The sequence below is a fragment of the Panthera tigris genome, chromosome C2 (assembly GCF_018350195.1).
Source record: "Panthera tigris isolate Pti1 chromosome C2, P.tigris_Pti1_mat1.1, whole genome shotgun sequence".
In the NCBI taxonomy this organism is placed as follows: Eukaryota; Metazoa; Chordata; class Mammalia; order Carnivora; family Felidae; genus Panthera; species Panthera tigris.
The window spans coordinates 83,209,411-83,227,363 of record NC_056668.1 but is presented as its reverse complement, the minus strand read 5'-3'; the positions used below and the strand labels follow the sequence as shown (position 1 = coordinate 83,227,363).

At 41.1% G+C, this 17,953-nt stretch overlaps 1 protein-coding gene across 1 annotated transcript in view; it reads right to left on the bottom strand.

Moving 5' to 3' along the window:
• Window positions 1–17,953, bottom strand: part of MCF2L2 (MCF.2 cell line derived transforming sequence-like 2) — a 254,578-nt gene that overhangs the window by 27,135 nt on the left and 209,490 nt on the right. Inside the window, exons 21-25 of the mRNA XM_042956659.1 lie at window positions 14,317–14,388; window positions 10,938–11,063; window positions 3,287–3,502; window positions 2,299–2,391; window positions 2,046–2,124 (exon numbers count right to left, since the gene is read on the bottom strand). Coding sequence (XP_042812593.1) covers window positions 2,046–2,124; window positions 2,299–2,391; window positions 3,287–3,502; window positions 10,938–11,063; window positions 14,317–14,388 — 586 coding nt within the window. The remainder of the gene's footprint in view (window positions 1–2,045; window positions 2,125–2,298; window positions 2,392–3,286; window positions 3,503–10,937; window positions 11,064–14,316; window positions 14,389–17,953) is intronic.

Sequence of the window (17,953 nt, the reverse complement as noted above, 5' to 3'; positions counted from 1 at the left end):
GCTTAACCAACAAAGCTACTCAGGCGCCATTAGGCAATGATTTTTTAGATATGACGCTAAAACACAAACAACCAAAGAAAAAAAAGATAAATTAGACTTCAACAAAGAAGTCATCAAGAAAGCGAAAAGACAAGCCACAGAATGTGAAAAAATATTTGTAAATCATATATCTGATAAAAGTCTAGTACCCAGAATATAGAGGTTTTATATATAGGCGTTGTATAGACATTTCTTCACAGAAAATATACAAATGGCCAATAAGTTGGGGCGCCTGGGTGGCTTAGTTGGTTGGCTCAGGTCATGATCTCAAGGTTTGTGGGTTCGAGCCCCACGTCGGGCTCTGCGCTGACAGCTCAGAGCGTGGTGCCTGCTTCGGATTCTGTGTCTGTCTCTCTCTCTGCCCCTCCCCTGCTCATGCTCTGTCTCTCTCTGTCTCAAAAATAAACAAACATTAAAAAAAAAATTTAACATTTATTTATTTTTGAGAGAGACAGAGCATGAGCAGAGAAGGGACTATCAGCACAGAGCCTGACGCAGGGCTCGAACTCACAGACCGTGAGATCATGACCTGAGCCGAAGTCGGACACCTAACCGACTGAGCCACCCAGTTGCCCCTAAAAAAAATTTTTTTAAATGGTCAATAGGCACATGAAAAGATGCTCAATATTACTAGCATTAGGGAAGTGCAAATCAAAACCACAATGAGCTACCATTTCATATTTATTGAGATGGCTATAATAATAATAGTAATAATAAAAAGACAATAACAAGTGTTGGTGAGGGAAGGGAGAAGATGGAACCCTCATACATTGCTGGTGCAAACAAGAAATGGTAGTAGTGCTTTGGAAAACAATTTGGAAATTCCTCAGAAAGTTAGCATAGAGTTAGTGTTACCATATGGCCCAGAAATTATTTATATATATTATACATGTATACATGTATAATATATATATGTATTTTTCCCAGAGGTTCACACAAAAACTTATACACAAGTTTCCATAGCAGCATTATTCATACTATCCAAAAAATGGAAACAACCAAAATATCCATCAGCTTATGAATGGATAAACAGATATGTTATATCCATACAATGTACTATATCTCAGCTATGGAAAGGAATAAAGTACTGAGACATGCTACAATATGGATGAACACTGGAAAAATTTTGCTGGGTGAAAGAAACTAAACAGAACATGCCACATGTTATATGATTCTGTTTCTGTAAAATGTCCAGAAGAAGAAAATCCATAGAGATAGAAAGCAGATTCACAGTTGCCAGGGTCAGAGGGGAGGAGGAAGATGGGGAATGATTGCCAATGGGCACAGGGTTTTATTGTTGGGGAGCGTGATGAAAATGTTCTGGTGACGGTTGCACAACCTTGTGAAGAGATCAAAACCCACTGAACTATACACTTGAATAAGAGTGCATTTTATGGTATGCTAATTATATCTCAGCTTAAAAAAAAAAAAAGGCAGTACAGCTTCTGAAAGTAGTACTGGCCATTTAAATCCCCATAACATAGGGGTGCCTGGGTGGCTCAGTCGGTTGGACGTCCAACTTAGGCTCAGGTCATGATCTCGCGGTCTGTGAGTTCGAGCCCCACGTCGGGCTCTGTGCTGACAGCTCAGAGCCCGGAGCCTGTTTCGGATTGTGTCTCCCTCTCTCTCTGACCTTCCCCCGTTCATGCTCTGTCTCTTTCTGTCTCAAAATGAATAAATGTTAAAAAAAAAATTAAAAAAAAAATCCCCATAACATAATCTTGGGTGGGTTTGGGATTTGGGGTTGAGAAAGTTGACCTCGACAATTTGGTATGTAGGGGGAACACAGTTGAACACATCCACACACAACCACACACACACACACACACACATACAAACCCCACACAACTTAAAGCAAGCATAGGTGCTTCCAGGTGCCATGAAAATGTGGCCACAGTTATTTTCCTGGCAAACCATTTTCTTTAACAATATCCCCAGTGTGCACACCCACCACAAAATTAGAATCAGTATAACTCTGCAGACTAAAGTCAGCAGGGTAACCTTACCTTTAATATTGTTTTGCTGTTCCATTAGTAATTTACTTATTTCTGAAAACCAACAATCTCTGATTTCCTTTGAAGTTGCCTGCAATTGCAGATAAGAAGACACTCTGAGTATCAGATCACGTGGAACATTAATTGGACAGGGTTTTTATTTTCTGGATAACCTTTAGAATAATGAGATAGAAAACACTTGCCAAGTCATGGAACACAATAAGGAAAGAGTAGAAGACACCTGTGAGGAAGGCATGAGCTTTACCTGCAGGATGTATTTCTCAAGTCCATTTCGGTTGGCAACTTCAAACTTTCTGTTGCTCCCCCTTCCAAGCTGGCGAACTGAAAGTGTCTTCAGCTATTGTAAAGAAAGAAGAAAAACTGCTGTACCACCGTTGTCTGATTTTTAAACTGTCCCCGTCAGCCACTCTAGTTCTTTCTACCCTTGGTAGTTCTCTTCTATCTTCCTTTCACATGTTTTGTGTTGTCTGTTAATGGCCCCAAGGAGCATAAAGCACACAGTGTCATCTCTCTTCTCTGTTTCAGGGGACAACACAGACTGTATCTTTTCATGGAGTCCTCAAACTTTAAGCAAAGAGATCATCTCTCCTTTAACACCTAAGTATTTCACAAATCTGTATATAATAGTAACCGAATTAGTCTCCACTAAGAAACATAAATAACAAAAGCTACTATGAACAATTAGCAACTTCAATCACAAAAGCACAAATGTGTGTGTGTTGCACACATGCATGTGTGTGTGGGGGGGAGGGGGGTCTCCTCACCAGCTATGAAATATTTCCTACACAGGCGAGAGATGATGCTTGGTGTAGACGTGGGTTCCTACACCTCCAGAGCCAGGATATTGTCAACGCTTGTATGCAAAGATGTGTGGTTGAGAAGGGTAAGTCAAAGATGAAATCCAGCCCATGTTCTAATCACCAAGTCTTTCACCCCTCTGCCTGGAGGGTACTTTCCCAATTAATTTGTCCAGACAGGCTGCCATATGGTCCCTTTTCTCTACCTAGCACTCTTTTCTCAATGCCAGCCCTGACCCTGTTCAGTGACTGATTACCAGCTTGACTTTGGAGTTAGAAAGATCTGGATGTGGAGTCTAGTTCTGTTGTGTGGCATTTGGCAAGTTAACCTCTCCTCTCTAGGCTTTAGTTTCCTGATCTGTAAAACAAGGATATTGATATTTCTCTCCATAGAAATATTGCTGCTGATTCCCAAATGCAACAGGACCCCTTTACCTTCATGGATTTCTTAAAGCTGTAATGAGGAGATAGGCCCTGGTCACTGGGCTCCATTCGTATCTTACAGAACACGATTCCTCTTTCAAAAAGATAGATTTGCCTCTGGCTGGGCTTAAATCGAATAAAATCCTTCATTTTATAACGATCCTTGTGAACTGTCCAGACACTGAAAGAACCATGCATCAACAGCTTGCCCAGTTTCCTGATGTCATCCTTTGGGAAACACAGACATACATAAAAATAAGCTGTTACATTTCTTGACAGGGAAAGAGCCCATAAGGGTCTATTTCCAAATTATAAAGCGTGCTTATTTGAAGTTGACAATTTTGAAAGTGCCAATCAGGCTCATCTGTCACTAAATCAAAACTACAATTTTGTGAGCTTCACTGAGCATGGCACCTTTCAGTTATGTAGGGAAATAGTTCAGCTGTGCAAGGTAAGAAACATAAAGCATGTTAGAAATACTTGAAGTAAAGATACTGGTACTCTGATATTTTTGTCTTTAGAGTTATTTCAGCTAGCAGACTTCTGTTTCCTCTTCTTTGTTTTTGATACATGACAGTCTACTTTAAAAGGGCAAGAAATTCACATTTAGGTATGTTCAGGAGTGACAGAATTTTTGCTGCATTATGGACCTATTCCATAATAATCCATGCATTTCATCTCTATCCTAACATCTGCTTTGGGTATGAGAAGCTGAGAACGTGAGATTTGTTCTGAAGGAAAAAAGCTTAATATCCCCTAATCTTCATAACATTGTAATGGAAATAGTAATTACATTCAACTTTGTGTTTTTCAGAGTGAGCGGATGGGGCAAAGATAACCCCAAATGACAAAATGTTTTAGAAAGTCTATTTGGCTTCAGGGACCATTTTACGATGCTTATCCCTCCACTAGCAAACCCACCTTTCTCCTGTGTCTGGTTAAAAGTCCAAATTAGTGACTCTGCCATCTCTGACCTGTCTCCAAAGGGTAGCAGAGTGAGATGAGCTAAGAATATTGTATTTTATCTTGTATTTTTAAAAAAACTAGACCACTTGAGGTAGATAATAAAGAATTTATTTCCCTAAAGGAAAACACCAAAAGGAGAAAATTATTTGAAAAGGACCAGGAAAGAGAATTTTCCCTGAGTTATGCCTAGCTGACATAAATCCTTACAATTCCTGAGAGTTAATACTAGAAATATGTGCATTATTTATAACTGGGCATTTTTATAATTTATTGTTTATATTGAGCAAACTGTGAATATTAAAATGATTTGCTGCACTTCTGAAATTCTAAAATAAAAACTTCAAGAAGTGAAGTTGGTGCTTACGGTGCTATTTTTCTCTTTTTGCTTTGTACAGTTTACACGTGTAAACTGTGGTGAGTGAAGGAATAAAGAGCCCCAAGCCATAAGGACTGTGCCCCTGAAAGCATGACACTCTTGCTTTGACTGCACAGGCTCAGCTTGACCAGGCTCCAAAACAGGTAGATAATGGGTTCATGAGGACCCCGGAGAAATTCTTCACTTTTTCCACATCCTTCCAGGAGCCACTGTGGCAATCGCAGTGATTGCATTCTCCTTTAAACCCATTCAGTTTCTACTATATACACATAAATAATTCAGGAAATACATTTTCATCAAGGCCATTGGCAAAAGTAGGTGCTTAATATTTGCCACATGAACAGCTATAATCAGTAGTTTCTATTTTATTTTTTTAAGCTTACTTATTTTACTTTGGTGGGGGGCATAAGCAGGGGAGGGGCAGAGACAGAGGGAGACAGAGAATCTCATGCCAGTCCCCGCTGTTAGCACAGAGCCCAATGCGGGGCTCTAATCCGTGAACTGTGAGATCATGACCTGAGCCGAAATCAAGAGTCAGATGCTTAACCAACTGAGCCATCCAGGCACCCTGGTAGTTTCTATTTTAAAATGTATTTATATTCCACCTCATTAAAAAAAATTGATATATCTTATAAAAATATATACAATACAAGCAGACAGAAAATAACCAAGGAAATTAGGGTGAAAAAAAGATTAAAATAAAGATGAAGAAGTTGTACATAAAACCCATATAATAAAGCCATGTAAACCTGTTGCAGACAAGATTCTGACCTTCTAGTGGGCAGTACAGAGGGAAACACTATATGATACATTATGCCCCAAAACATACCCAAACCAGTTGTTCAGGAAACACACAGCAATTCCTATTAATGAGATATGAGAGAAATTTCTTCCATGGGTCCTGGTCCTCAATAAAGAATCACTGAGTCAAATACTGAACATGTCCTCAACCACACCCCAGAATAGATAGACAAGTGGATTTTAGGTAAAGCTGTTTTCTGACAACACATTTGGTGAACGTGCAGGCATCACTTCGAAGCACAGCTGGTAAAAGCAATTCTAAAAGAAACCCGAATGATGGGGGAGTGGGGAACAAGTCCAGGCGTGTACTCTCTAATGACCTGTGGAGAGCTGGGTGAGGTTAGTTAAAGTGACTGCCAAGGCCATGAGGATACTGCCTTGTCTATAGCTTTGCTGAAGAGGCAACTTTAGGTGGCGATGTTGTCTTTATCACCTCTGCTCTTTCCACCTCATCCCTCCAGCAGCCACAGCTGTCTGCACCTTAGTAGGCAATTGACCAACAGATATAAATTCAGAGAGGGGCCAGCCAACTTGACTGCTGTCTGAACTAGGGCAGTAATCCACAGGAATTGTAGCTGTGAGATGCGTTGTAGGAGAGCAAGAGGTGTAAAATACAATTAGGTAGCAGAGCAATAAAGTGAGTCACCAGAAACTATGAGGAAGAGGACAAGACATGGACAGAGGGAACGAACCAGTCAGTGGGTGGTGAGAGGAGAAGACATCAGGTGTGTGGATGTATCTGGCACATACAGGCAGGGCACACAGGTGAAAACCTCCACTTCTCCCAAGCCAAGGCCCTAGAGCTGCTATGAGTCCTGGAATTGTCCCATTCCCACCTCTGTGAGCCCAGCTCTTTGTTCTGACTCTTCCCAAGGCTCTATGGTCACCTATTCCAGTAAGCCCATCATCACTGGAGGTCAATGGAGGGAACTGCTGGGTCTTTTGAGTCCAGCTGAAACAGAAGGGCTGCATGTCATCCAGGTATTTGCATACACTTTCTAGGGACCACACTTGTGATGGGATTGGACATCTCAATGCTCAAGGCCCATCTTGCAGCAGCCAAGGGTGTGTGCCCTATGCAGAGCTGATGAAGAGCAGGTGCACACGTATTACCACCAGCGAGGATGTATGCTGGCATGGAGGCAACCCCACCTCCCAAGGGCAAGGGCAGGGGGATCCCTCTGAGCAAGATCAAAGATGACCCTTGATCATCTTTTCAACTATATGTATCCTTTCTTTCCAATTAGATTGAAGTTGGTTCCAGGGCCGGAGACCACATGCATAACTCCTGCAGATATATGTCCCTTTGACATATAATATTTATTCGTTTACTGGCACGAGTACCTGGGGGGACACGAAACTAAATGCTCCACACTGTGAGGAAACTAATTTGGTGATGCCCCAGTACTAGATTGAACAATGTCTCCAAAAAAACTCATGTCCACCTGGGGCCTCAGAATGTGACCTTATTTGGAAATAAGGTGTTTGCAGTTGTACTTAGCTAAAAGGAAATCCTCCTAGAATAGGGTGGGCCCTAATGCAATGACTAGTGTCCTCATGAGAAGAGAAAACAGAGATGCAGACACAGGCACACACATAGAGGTGACTCCATGAAGACAGGCAGAAACTGGAGTGATGCAGCTATAAGCCAAGGAATGCCGAGAATTGCTGGCAACTACTAGAAGCCAGGGGTGAAAGCAAGGAAGGAGGATTCTTTCCTAGAGTCTTCAGAGGGAGCAAAGGCCTGATATCACCCTGATTTTTTACTTTTAGCCTCCAGAACTGTGGAGCTTTTTTATTGCAGCTCTAGGAAATGAATATATCTGCAAACCAGGTTTTCTAGTAATGATGTAATATTTGTGGCCATCACTTTGGTGTGTTGAATCTTTTTAAGTTTTTTTAATGTTTATTTATTTTTGAGAGAGATAGAAAGAGAGACAAAGCATGAGTGGGGGCGGGGCAGAGAGAGAGACACACACAGAATCCAAAGCAGGCTCCAGGCTCTGCACTGTCAGCACAGAGCCCGATGCAGGACTCGAACTCACGAGCAGTGAGATCATGACCCGAGCCGAAGTTGGACGCTTAACCAACTGAGCCACCCAGGCACCCCTGGTGTGTTGCATCTAATAGATATCAACTCAGAGATACAACACAGGGGCTATCCCAAAACAAATAATGACGTGAAAAGTCAGATGGCCTCCTCCATGTGGGAAATGATGGCAATATAAACTAGTAACTATTACCATTTTTCATGTGTGGAATTTTGTAGGTAAGAACTCTGATAGAAGAATTTCAAATGTGACTATATCAGCGAAATGAAAAATCTGGCTGGGAGAGTGTCTACTGAACACGGCCTCAAGAAAGAGACCACTTTCGGATGCCCAGGTTTCCATCCCTGGCAGTGACAGCAATGTGACAAGGATATATATTTCTTGCACAAAGACATAGGAAACATCTGGATAAATGCATCAGCACAAAGTCCAGAAACAAAAAGAAGAAGCCATAGGACAGAAAAGCCCCTTAATACAATCACCAGAAGCAAAGGGGTTCCTTCCTTTCCGGTCTGATCAAGTACCCAAGGAAGTCAGCTGTAGGGCCCTTTCTTCAGCATCTACCAGCTGCCAGGCACAGTGCTAGCTGCTTTTATTGTGATTAATCCTCATTAACTCCTTACAACCAACCGCCCTTAGACACAGGTGTCTTGAGCGTGGGAAGAAGCACAACGCAATTTCACTGAGTTGTTAAGATTATTTACTCAGTCTTATCTCTGCAGCCAACACTACGGCAAGTAAAGTAGGAACTGAAATAAAATACCTGGCCTTAGCCCACAAAACTTGCAATAAAAATATATCCTTTATTGAATGGCATAATTTGTTCCAGAAAATAACCTTTACTACTCAACTTTGGAACTTGTTCCTGGCAAGTCAGGATTGAAAAGGACTCTATACAAATCTCTATTTTATGCGTTGGATTGAATAGAGGGGACACTTTTTTTTTTTTTTTTTTTTTTGCCAATGGAGGGAATAAATGACATCTCGGTGTTCCACAAAATAAACTTTCTTAAAACAAAATTTTTTTTTTTTTAGTTTCTGTGATAAACCAAGAACTAACTGAGTGTACAACAGGAATAACATTGTAAATATCAGGAGGGAATATTTTCAGTTGTTTTAATTATGCATTCACCCACTGAAGTTCAGTGTCCTTCCTTTTCAGAACCACGTTAATATTGGATACCAAGTAGTGAAACTAACAGGTTAAGTTCTAGGTTTGTCCACACACTCAGCACATGATTGTAAACACCCTGTGCTAAGGTTCTACAAAGCAGAGTCAAAGAATCTCAGAGTCCTAAGATCTGAGTTAGGAGTAGCTGAGTTGCTAGTAAACGCTAAACAAAATCAGATGAACAAAGTGTTGAGAGAATGGCACCGTGGACAGGGAAGGAAGATGTCCAAGAAGTAGTCCAGGTTGATGCACGACGTAATCTTGGGTGAGCTAACTCTTCTTTCCGTGGATCTAATCCTGAATCAGAAACTGAAAATTTCACCGCCTATAATTCAATAGGATTAGATAAAACTGTCAGGGTAAAGTAGCTAATGTACTAGACGTAAAGCAAGTTAAAATCTTAGTGAAAAAACCAAGAGTTTACGTCAAAGGCACAATTCCGAGGACATACGGGAGAAAGAAGTTCTTTGCATTTGATGCAAAACTGCCTAAAATTCTATAAGCTGCTTCATCTCATTTGCATGCAAGCTTCCTTAAGTGAAATTAGAATTCTACTTACTCACATTTTGGTAATTATTTTCTCATAACTTCCTCCTCCTATGTTACCCACACTTAGAATAAAACTGGGAGTTTCCTGCCCTGTGTATGATTTCCAAGACATTCATTTGATTCAGGGAGATGGATACTAACAGGATTAGCTGACACGTGTTCAAAGATAAAAAGAACAGGAAGATGTCCCAAAATGATTAAACAAATTGCTTCCTTGAGTTTCCTTAAATGAAGAAGGAAAAAAAATTTACCAAGAAAATCATCCCCTCTCTCACATACACTGTGCTTCATGAATACCCTTCTGAATCATGCATCAGAAGTAAGCAGAGAGCACTCTTGAGTCCCAGGGTACAGTAACAGCATTCACTGCCTGATCACTGTGGACCCAGTGGGGCTGCTTCTGAGATGCTGGTCAGAGAAATACCAGGAGGGAGGGAAATAAAAAGACCACATTGGCCCCTAATTAATTTGCAAGGTTTGACTTATGATCAGGAAAGAAGAGAAAGGTCATTTCATTTGCCTAGACTTCAATGAACAGTATGTTAAAATGGGATAAAAATAAGAAGGAAAAGTATCTGTCTGAAATGTAATTCTCAGAATGCTTGATCCTTGTGTGGTAGACAGAATAATAGCCTCCCAAAGAGGGCCACGTCCTAATCCCTGGAATCTGAGAATATGTCAAGTTACGTGACAAATGGGAATTAAGGTTGCTAATGGAATTAGGGCTGTTCATCAGCTGATTTCGAGATGGGGAGATACCAGGGATTAATGGATGGGTCCAATGTAACCACAAGAGTCCTTGAAAGTCGAAGAGAAGGTCCAAGAATGATGTGATTTGAGAAGAACTTTGAAATGGAGAGTGAAACCATGAGCCAGGGGATGTGTGTGGCCTTAATGAGCTGGACAAGGCAAGGAAACAGATTCTCTCCCACAGCCTCCCAAAAGGAAAGTAGACACCTTGATTTTAGCCTGGTGAGACTGTGTTGTACTTCTGACCCATGGAACTATAATATAATAAATTTGTGCTGCTCTAAGCCACCAAGGTGGTGGTAAGTTTTTATGGCAGTGATGGAAAACTAATCCACCTAAGTCAAGATCTAGAGCACCTCCAGGAAAACCAGTGATGGGCCAGTCCTAAGAAGCCCATACAGTTACAGAAGATAGCTTGCCTGGAATTCCTGGAATTGACCTACTCAGGAGTTTGCCCTAATGCCTGGGTTGAGAGAGTTCAACTCCTTAGCATTGCTTCTTTTGGTATTTTCCTTCAATCATTTGGATTAAGGGATGTACGATATATGCTTGTCAGACCTCTTCTGAGATCTGCGATGTGAAAATGGAGTTAGACTTTCACTTAGGACCTATTTTCAAAGGACTTTGTACCAAGAAAATCTGAGTCAAGAAGGAAAAAAATTTAATCTTTTAATAGTGCCATGAGTCAGAATAAATTACTCCTTCATCACTTTGCCCCGCCCATATATGTCCTGGTCCTTGAGTTCCTGGCTTTTCCAGAGTGTGGGCCAGTCTCAATATTCAAGACCCCAGGAAATACAACACAAGATTCCTGAAAATGCTAAGCTGTTGCCTCGATTCCTACAGCACAGATTTGCAGAACAATTTAGGCTACTTTCCTCAGAGTCCAATTCCTTTACCACAGGTCATCTCTCTAACTTTGCCATAAGCTATCTCCTATGTTTGTAATATTGTGCCTGCCATTTGCTGAGATGTTCCAACACTTGCTATGGCACATACCGGACATCCAGTGACTGCTGCCAGGTCCACGGCCAACTCACAGGACTTGATCAAATCCTCCATCATGGCCAAAGCTTGTTGTAGTTCAGCTAAGAATGCTGAATCCTTGGTCCTCTTTGGCCCATTCTGTGGAAACCAAATGCCTTGTTGGAAATCAAAAGGTAAACCATCTACCAAGTGAACAAGGGAAACAGGACAGAGATAAGGAGAGACCAATCCAGCCAGCACAGAGACTGAGAAGGCAAATACATGGATCTCTTTCCCTGCTCCCAAAGAACGGTGGTTAAAGATACTTGTTGGTTTATATACATGATAAACACACAAGCAAAATAATCAACTGCACCTTCTGTACGTTGAACTAATGAAGAATGACGTTCACAAAATCATGGATATTATATTCCTGCTATATAAGAAACATACTGACCTTTTATTTTAAAAAGTTTATTTATTTATTTTGAGAAAGAGAGAGAAATAGAGAGGCAGAGAGAGAGGGAGGAAGAATCCCACACAGGCTCTGTGCTGAAACAGGGCAGAATCTCATGAACCTCGAGATCATGACCTGAACCGAAATCAAGAGCCAGACACTGAACAGACAGAGCCACCCAGGAGCCCCCATGCTGACCTTTTTTAGAGCATGAAAAACCCAGACCCTTTATCTAAGCTGCTCTCCCTGTTTACATCCCACCAGGGGCTTATTGAAAAGTACAATCTCAGTATCATATTCCTGTGGGTAAATTTATGCTTAAAACCATCCCAGAGGAGGATATTTGTAAACTCCCATAGAGGCAGAGAATGAGCTGCCTGCCATGTGGAGGCTTACTAATGAGTATCATGTAAATGCCCTAACTGTTGGATTTGTCACATTGAATCCCCCCTCCAGCTCTACCCTTTCTCCCTCTTCTCCTTCCCCCGTCTTTCCCACATTCTATCACCATGAAAGACATGAAAGAGGTAAGCCAACATGGTCTGCACCTCCCAAACACAAAGTCTCAGCATTAAGTGGAAACATTGTAACTAATTCAAGAGACCAATGTTCCAATTATTACTACTGTGACACTTAGGACATAATAGAGATGACTGTTTCTGTGTGAAAGTCTTTTGCTTACAGTTTCAGTATTTTATTCCCCTGCTACCTACATAGCATATTTATCTGTTATCTGGTAAATACCAACAAAGAGATTTTGGTTTCTTCCTTTTTGTTTTTAAACACATCAATTTCTGGGGTGCCTGGGTGGCTCAGTAGGTTAAGCGTCCGACTTCGGCTCAGGTCATGACCTCACAGTCCATGAGTTCAAGCCCCGCACCCGGCTCTGTGCTGACAGCTCAGAGCCTGGAGCTGCTTCGGATTCTGTGTCTCCCTCTCTCTCAGCCCCTCCCCTGCTCATGCTCTGTCTCTTTCTGTCTCAAAAATAAATAAAAACATTAAAAAAAATTTTTTTTAAACATCAATTTCTCCTTTTTTTTTTTTTTTTTTTTTAAAGTTTACTTATTTATTTTGAGAGAGAGAGAGTGAGCATGGGAAGGGCAGAGGGAGAGAGAGAGAGGGAATCCCAAGCAGGCTCTGCACAGAACCTGACATGCAGGCTGAATCCCACCACCAGAGATCATGCCCTGGGCCCAAATCAAGAGTCAGACGCTTCACCAACAGAGCCATCCAGGCACTCCTAACACATCAATTTCTACAACAAAGGACAGACAGCTCTTTGCTGCCCCCCTCCCCCATATAGCCCCACCTCTTTTTGTCCTCTACAGCAAGATGTAAGCAAAGGTTTGTGTATTTTCCTAATCTCTGCCTAAGCACTGGGGATCAGTTTCTTTGGATCAGGGATTTGAGTGACAAGACCAATCAATGACTTGAGACAAAGTCATGATCTCGCTGTGTATGAGTTTGAGCAATTCGTGAGTTGGAGCCCCCCACCTTGTGCTCTCTGCTGTCAGCACAGAGCCTGCTTTGAATTCTCTGTCTCCCTCTCTATTTGCCCCTCCCCTGTGATTTCTCTTTCAAAAAAAAAAAAAATATATATATATATATATGGTCATGACCCCACGGCTTGTGGGTTCCAGCCCCACATTGAGCTCTGTGCTGACAGCTCAGAGCCTGGAAGTCTGCTTCAGATTCTGTGTTTCCCTCTCTCTCTGCCCCTCCCCGTCCCCCATGCTCTGTCTCTCTGTCTCTGAAAATGAATAAACCTTTAAAATATATATATATATATATAAACATCAGGAAAAAACCCCTCAACTTCCTTTTCGTGACTCAACTGCTCCTATTCCCTCTCCTTCCCACTAACCCTCCTCCCACAAACACAGCAGGTAGTTACTTTTACATTGCATAATATAGGGCTCAGAAATATCCTTACAAATATTACTAAACTAACTTAGGCTAGCTCCCCTTGCTCCAGGCTATAAAATTATTATCTGTATCTTGAGCTTCTCTTAATTTGAAGGGGTCCCTACCATATATTCTGAGCAGGGAGGGCATACAAATGACTGCTCCTCGTGTTTTTCTTGTTAAAACCAGAATATTTTATAGGAAATTTAAAAGAAACCCCACTGGTAAGTCACAAATTTCCTGTGAAATGTGGTATGTGGTATGGCTCCCATCTCTTCTTCTTCTTTTTTAATGTTTTATTTATTTTTGAGAGAGAGAGAGTATGAGCTGGGCAGGGGCAGAGAGAGAGGGAGACAGAACCCACAAAGCAGACTCCAGGCCCTGAGCTGTCAGTAGGGAGCCCGATGCGGGGCTCGAACCCGAGAACCACGAGATCATGACCTGAGCCCAAGTCGGATGCCCAACCGACTGAGCCACCCAGGCGCCCCTCATAATCCTACCATGCAGGAAAACCACAGCTGAGATTTTATCATATTTATTTCCAGTCTTTTATGTATGCATTTTACACATTCATTTAATTTCGTATTCCTGTTAAAACATTTTTTTAAGTTTATTTATTTTAAGAGAGAGGGAATGTGAGTGGGGGAGGGGCAGGGAGAGGGAGAGCCAGAATCCTAAGCAGGCTCCATACTGTCAGTAATGCAGAGCCCAAAATGGGGCTCAAACCCACGACCCTGACATCATGATCCGAGCTGAAATCAAGAGTTGAAGCTTGACCAACTGAGCCACCCAGGCACACCTCCTGTTAAAATATTTCTATGTGAAGGAAAGAAAATGTATTACTACTTGTCCTGTCACAAACCTCAGGTTGAAATTGCCTTTAATTGTTTTGTTTTTTCTGTGACTATAAATTATAGGATATATGCTATTTTAGAAAATATAAACAATAAAGATCATAAACAAGAAAAACAAAATTGCCATAAATCCTTCCAACCAGAGACAGATACCATTGACAGTTAGTTATATAAGCTAATATTTAATATACAGTACCTTAGCCGAACCTCCTTCCTGGTCTCCTGGGTCTATCTCCCAATCCTTAGGAGTCTCAAAGTCCAGCAGACCCTGCATTAACCCAAAAGCCTTATTAGAAATTAAAAAGCAAAATGCCAACTAAATCTACCATGTCAACAATCTCCAGCAAATGCCAAATCAACAGAGGATGTATGTAAGTTTGTGTGTCACACGTAAGGGCGAAAGAATGGCACAGAGTTCTTTCCACAACCAGAATCATACTGGAAACATTATTCTGGAGCCTATTTTTTCCCACTTAACATATCACAAACATTTTTCCATGACATTATGTTTTTGTAAACATGTTTTTTAATTGCAGACTGTTGCATTCTGTAGATAAATCATAATTAATTAATCTCCCTACTATTAAACATTTAGGTTCAATAATTTTTACTATAATAATAATCTTTGTGCATTTTTCCTAAGGATAAATTCCTAGAAGTGAAATCGTCAATGTTAAAAGTTTTGATGCGTATTTCCAAGTTCTTTACAGAAGGACTATGTTCCCACCAGTCATATATGAAAGCTTGCTTCATTAGCCCCACCATACATGGAGTATTAACATTTAATCAAAAAGTGTTGTCAGTTCAATCGACAGAGAAATTCTACCTCATTGTTTTAATGTGAATTTCTCAAAGAGCAGGTGAGTTAGAACTTTCAAAAACATGTTTGCCATTAGCATTTATTCTTTTGTAAACTGCCTATGTCCTCTGTTCATTTTTTTATTATTTTCTTTTTTATTTCAACTTGGAAGTATAATTGACATATAAAACTGTTAGGTATTTAAAGTATAAAGTTAAAGTATATATGGTATATATATTTGGTACACATATATATTGTAAAAGGATTGCCTCCATCTTGTTAATTAACACATCCATTACCTCACATATTTATCTCTTTTTTTCTTTTTTGGCAAGAACATTTAAGTTCTACTTTTAGCAAATTGCAATTATATAATACACTGTTACCAACTACAGTTACAATGTTTTACATTAGATCCTCAAGCCTTATTCATCTCATAAGCTGTAAGTTTATACCCTTTTACTAACCTCTCCCTATTAATTCTTTTTTCTAATAGTAGTCTATTTAATTTTTGTAAAAGAAGAAAAATGAATATCGCATGACTTGCATTACACAGGAAATCAGCACAACCACCTATTCTAGAACATTCTTCCTGTAATAAGCAAAATTTACTGTAAATAAATAATGTACCATTTTCCAAATCATATATATCTTAAAATCTAGGCTAGAAAAATTCTCTACATTAAATTTGATAGTTTCCATACATAGCCTATTTGACATAAATCATGGGCTCAATAAAAGTGAATTTCTGTTGTCCCTAAATGCATCTATTTTTAATATATGCTAATATACAATATATTTTTAATCAGTTTGCCATGACTCATTAGACATTATGTACATTATGTACTCAAAACTCTGTTCTGACTGTTAATTTTCATAATATCTCAGGAAAGATATTATTTCATAGGTATCATTTCTTTTTGGTTCTTTTTTTTTAAATTATTAACTTCTATGCACTCATTACTAGACATGCTGACCATCTGTCATGTATCTATCTTGCTTATATGATATTTTACCCAATTTTTCAGGTGTCTATTTTTAATGGTATAATCTATCATTTCTTTCCCTTATTTTTGTACTAGGGAAAAGCTTTCTCAGACCAGGATCCCATGATCCTTTCTAAGCCGTGAGACGATCAGTCAGACATCCATGTTCTTAAAGAAGTTGATGGTAGGACTTTCAGAATGAGCTCTGTCCCTCAGGGTGGAGAACACTGGAAAGTTCTTCCTTCCCTCACAGGCAGCCCAGTGGTCTGAACTTGTTTTTCCAGCATGCAGTGAATGGGAAAAACTGGTTTGTCTTGAGTGACCTCCCATGGTTTCACGCAGACGCCCGAGGAATATTTTCCAGTGATTCTGTCTCTTATTTCCTCAGTGAAATGAAGTAACAAAATTCTCTAATTACTTTTCACCTGGACTACCTCATTTATGCTCCCAAGAAACATACCAGGAAAGTACTAGTACTACCTTCATGTTACAGTTGAGGAACCTGAGGCAGAGAGAGGTTCAGTAATTTGCCTGAGTCCAAGCAGTCTGGAAGCGTCAGAGCTGGATCCACACCCACCATGGCTAACTCCTCAGTCTGGGTTTCTAATTACTGTGCCCTGTGGTCCTCCGGCTATGGTACAGAACTTCATCATTGTCTCAGCATCACTTCTGTGGGAAAACTCGAGCACCTCGGTACCCGATGCCCCCAGACGGAGGTGGTGAGGACCCCCACTTGTCTGGCTCCTTCCTCACGGGGCTCAGTGGTAAGACTTGTCCAGCTTAGATGACAGTAAAGATGGGATGGTTACAGGAGTGTGAAGCCCTGAATGAACACTATTGAAACACACTCACAAATGCCACTCGTGGAGGGAGGCAGTGGGCATCACCCTCATTCCCACACCAGTGTGACATCTCTGGGTATAAAACAATGGCTATGTGTTCCCGGAAGCTTCCCAGGGGTCAGCACTGAGTGAGCTCTCTTCATGCATTACCCACTTGCCCCTCACACCAATCCTGTGAAGGAGGTTCCAGTATCTCACACAGGAGAAAACTAAGGCCGAAGAGGTTCAGTAATGCCACAGCAGGTGACGGCATAGCTGGTCCAGCCTCGGCTGAGGCTGCAGATGCAAACCGAAAAGGGCACCTTTTTCTGAGGGCAGAATGTTAGGCAATGAGCTTAACCTCCCTGAGCCTCAGTTTCTTCATACACCAGAGACTTTCTGGTGCATCTGATTGTGGGGATTAAATAAGAAATTTATATGGGAAGGTACCCAGTAAACAGCAGGTGCTTGTATTTTTTTAAGAGATGGTAACCACTGGGCAAGAGCTGCTCATAAAGGTTAACTCAAAACACAACACGGAGAAGTGGCTGAACCTTTCCCTCAGCTCACACATGGGGAGGCAGCCTGACAGCTCCTTCTGTCCTGTTTGGGTGTTTGGGAGTCCTCTCCTGCAGGTGTGCTGATGTCAGAGAACCACCTAGGTGTTCAGCAGAGCAAAATTCATTCTGTTATGTTGCTCTTGAGAAAGATCTCTTAATCTAGGGGTGGAGGTAGATGTTGCAAAAAGAGAAAAGACTCCGGTTTTGCCTTCTCCCTTCCATTGCTTTAATGTACATAAAATTGTGACTTTGAGGAAAATCACATCTCTTTTCTGAAGCTCCTTGCCTTATCTGTAAAATGGAGCCGACGATATCTTACCTGCCGATATCTTACATGAGAATAGAGTCTCTGGCTGCCTCCCTACCCTCTCAGCTGCCAGCAGTGTGGAGGGACTCCTTTCACCCTTTGCTCCCAAGAACCTCTCCAGCCCCAAAGCAGCCTCCTTAGAGATTCATGCCTTGGGCTGCATGTCGGATTAGCCAGGCTTCCAGGTCCCTTTCAACTCTCTGATTCTTTGGTCTTACTCCTCACTGAGGTGTGCTGCTTTAGACGTGGAGGACAGAAAAAGCCTGGAGGATAGACCTATCTTCACATTGGGAAGATAAAGTCATAGCTCTACATGTCTAAGGAAAAGAGCACCACAGCACGTGCATGTTTTCCCAGCAC